Genomic DNA, 4,030 nt, shown 5'->3' on the forward strand with positions numbered 1-4,030 from the left:
GCCCTCAAGACGCCATTGTTTTCGGTCTTCAATTCCTCACAGGTCACGTGGTACAGTTCCCGTTCTATAAGTGTAGAATTCTGTGATTTACACACACTAGGCTAAAAGATCTAGATAACTCTATGCATTATGCAACTCACAGAATTCTACACTAAGAAGGCTAACTTCAGCACTTTCAGGCTTGGATGATGCATTTATTTCTTCTAACAGGAATTGAAATATTTTTTCAACCATTATCAACATGTGAATGAAGATACAGAACAGAAGCATTTTTTTAAAAGAAGGGAGAAGGAATAAAACAGTGTAGTGGATGAGTTAATTATTATTGGGTTAATGTTTCACCAATCCATGTTTAGACTGATTCTAATCCGCTTCCGGTACATAAGAACGCTGTTGCCAGGGAAGCGGACTTCGAAAGGCCCTCTCCTCCACTGGAACTCGATATTGTTTTTTCGTTTGCTTGGATTTCAGTTTTAAAAGCAACAATGTCGAAGGAGTCCATGCCATCTGACGAATTTGGTCGTCTGGTTTCCAGAATAAGACAGGTAGGTAATATCCCTTTGAGAAATATTGATTAAGCTAATATGCAAGCAGAGAACAACAACGACTGATAAATAGCGGCGTCAACGGATCATAATTCTTCGTCATGACATATATCATATTCATTATTTCAAAACATTGTCAAATAATTCAGAATATCGCTTTTATTTTTATTTAACCTAGACTCTAGCAGTCAACTGTGTGACACATGTTTTTTATAATACAACAATGAGTTAAGCTTACATAGGCCCAGCTTTTAACCAGTAATTTTGACATTTCGTAAAGAAAATTAAAAACTTTTACTTTTGTTTTCTTTTCATCTTATAGGGGGTGCCCACATACGCGATCCGGTCGGGTTGGGTGGGGCCGGGCCGACCGGGTTGGGTTGCTTTGTGGTTTCAGTGCACACTACACAACCCCGCCGCGATTGTAGCCGACGATCTGGAAGTTAAAGTAGAGATCCTTTAACCTACATATATATGCGACTACGCAGAGGGTGTAAACGGGGCTACGATTGGCTGAACCTTTGACCCATGAATATATAAGTAGATCTAGGCCTACTCTTGAACTTCCCGCACTCCCTATATCTCTCTCAATGTGTCTCTGTGTGTGTGTGTGTGTGTGTGTATTTGTATGCGCGCGCGTGTGTATGTGTGCGTAAGTGCTTGCTTGCTTTAGTGTCTCTCTCCTTTCTTGTTTATTTCTCACTTCCCATGGAGACCTAGATCTAGCAATTTTGCAAGGTCTCTTTATACTTCTCTCAACTTACCTCTCTTGCTCCCGTCACTCTCACCACCCTCCCCTTCTTTTTATTTGTCTTCTTCTTCCTCTAGGCCTATGAGCGCTCCAAACTCGCTGTGAGAGGTGAGAAGACAGTCAAAGGCATGAGACCGAAATCGTGAATTCCCAGCCTACTTAATGTATTCATGGGTCAAAATGGACACGTGACTCAGCCTAGTTTTTAAAAAATTGTGGTTGGCTGCAAACCACCCGATCGCGCGATACGCAGGCCTGAAAACAAACATGTTTGTTTTTGTAGGTCACAGACAAAATCGATCGGTTTGTGCCACGATGACTGCTTTGCGCCCTCAATTTGGCTAGCCCCGACTACCCGATAAGCCCAACCCTACCCGATCGCGTATGTGGGCACACCGTATTAGGCCTACAGACCAAAATGTCCAAAGCCAAAGGTCAAATATATAGATGGTTGGATTGAAGATAAAAGTAAAATAGTGTAATGAAAAAGTGGGATTTAAGTCAATGCATCGTCATTTTGATTCTTTACAGTAGAATAATTTATTCAGTATAACATACATATGCCTAACCCTAATTTAGTTTTTTTTCTAAATCAGCACTGCTTGAACGTGAGTGCTTGATACATAACATTATGTGTTATTTATTAGAAGGCACTATAAAACTCCTTTGGGTCACTCAGTCCTGGTGCCTCTCCTGTTGCAATAATATAAATACTTTCTGTAACTCTTTGACCCTGGGGTGTGAGGCACTGCGTCTCCTTTGCTTGGAGCCCAAATTCCTAAATTAGCTCACTAACTTGTCAAACAAAAGTGAAACCACTGTCATCTATGGAAGCTCAGCACACTGAGCCAGTGATTTTAGTAATCAAAATGTATGAAGATCTAAATTACTGGTCACCAAAACACCCATCCTCCGACTCCAACTATGTGGGTCTCCCCCCACCTTTTTTCCAAATACAGGTAGCCTAAAGTGGATTTGATGTCGATAAATGAAAATATAAAGCCAAAGAGGAAAAAAACCAAGGGGAGGTCATTGGTAAAAAGACAATTCTACTTTTAAGCGGGTTACTTCCCTCGATTCATACACTACACAGTAAAACTACCAAGAGGCAGAGGGGAAGGGGGGGTTGGAGTTACGGTACCAAAGACCGAACAACCCAACGCGCACACTACACACCAGCGCAAACTTTGTTGCAGCATCCTTGTAAGGCCTGTTTATGGCCGCTTGCAAGGGAAAATGGAAAGGTGAGGCGCTGACTCACTGACCATGGCACTTGCCAGCGACAGACTGAGAATGGGATGGGGAAAGGGAGTGAGCGATTGCGAGTGGTGGTAGGGAGGTGATGCCCAGCGCGCGAGACGCTCACATCTGTGAGGAACTGTACTGTGTTGGAGACTACACTGTGTATAGGCCCTACATGACCTACTAAAGCCTGGTGTGTCGAATAGGCTACTTGGCGGGTATATGGATTTAATGAAGAACTTATGCGTTGAGCAATAACGTGGTTTTTCCCCCCATTTATGGTCGTGGGCTTCGCCAGGTACCCAGGAAGCATGTCGGTAAAGCAGAGTGGGCTGAAAAAAAGTCGATATAAGAGAAATTGTTTAGTGAAGATATTGAAGGAAAAATTTCGTAATTGGAAAATATGTCAAAATGTCGATACATCGGCTGTCAATATAAGTGGATTATACTGTATATCATTTGTAATTTTTTGTTGCTTCTCTGACGATGTCGTTATAGAGAGGCTGCGCTGTACTTACCTTGGTCTTATGGATGGATGTTAAATTCGGAGGTCTCACTTGTTAAATGACCTTACTGTGCTGATCCCCCCCCCACCATAATATATCATATATTATTTGGAACATAGTCTTTATTCATGTGTAAATTATGTCATGCGCTTAGATTTCTGTCTACAAAGAGATAATTCTTTCCTTTTCTTCTCTAGGAATCCGATGATCATGCGAAGAAGTTACAGATCTTGTACACTTCTCGTGGATACTTCAGCGCAAGTCAGGTAAGATTGCAGATAAAATATTCAGGCGATACTTGTGCTTTTTGTTTATAAAGGAATTAATTGCACGTCTGATTCCCTCTGTTTATTGTATACATGGTGAATTTTCAAAAATGGATTTAAAGGTCATAAACTGATGAGAATGATAATTTGATTTGATTACGTTTACTTGAGAGTTCCGGTACTGTAAATTGTATCTCAATGTTTGTTGGAAGTGGGAAAGAAAGTGATGTTGAAGGACCACATTTAAAAATGTGGTTCTTCTCCTTATCATTAACCTGTAATATCTTTCTTTAAATGAGACTATAGTCAATGTAAGTGACAATGTAATGTGTCATCTCCTTGTGTGATGGTTTGGTTGTAATCATTGTTTTACGTTGATGTTTTTACAAACAGGCAGCCCAGATTTTGTACGAGCTCCCCCGGCCAGCTGATAAGGTGTCTGCCTTGCGAATGTTGGAGCCTGTAAGTTCAATGATCTTTATTGACTTTTTTTGTTTTTCACATATTTTATGTGATATGTGACTTTGCTTTTTTGATACTGATAATATGTTGACGAAGATGGCTAGAGACCAGACTTGGGTCCTCACTGTGTATTTTGAAAGTTGTACTTACATTTACAGTACAATTGCTATGACCAAATGAAAAATGTTCAAAAAGGTAATAAATTGGCCAGGTGTAGATCTGTAAATGCTAGGAATGTTAAAATGATATATTTCAAAC

At 40.5% G+C, this 4,030-nt stretch overlaps 1 protein-coding gene across 1 annotated transcript in view; it reads left to right on the forward strand.

The window, feature by feature from the left end:
- Positions 1 to 170: 170 nt before the first annotated feature.
- The window catches only part of LOC101852945, a gene marked incomplete in the record, with an annotated part of 13,388 nt that continues 9,528 nt past the window's right edge, over positions 171 to 4,030 (forward strand). The window contains 3 exon segments of the mRNA XM_013085429.2: positions 171 to 545; positions 3,242 to 3,310; positions 3,704 to 3,772. Coding sequence (XP_012940883.1) covers positions 486 to 545; positions 3,242 to 3,310; positions 3,704 to 3,772 — 198 coding nt within the window.

Source organism: Aplysia californica, unplaced genomic scaffold (genome assembly GCF_000002075.1).
Source record: "Aplysia californica isolate F4 #8 unplaced genomic scaffold, AplCal3.0 scaffold00373, whole genome shotgun sequence".
Taxonomy (NCBI): Eukaryota; Metazoa; Mollusca; class Gastropoda; order Aplysiida; family Aplysiidae; genus Aplysia; species Aplysia californica.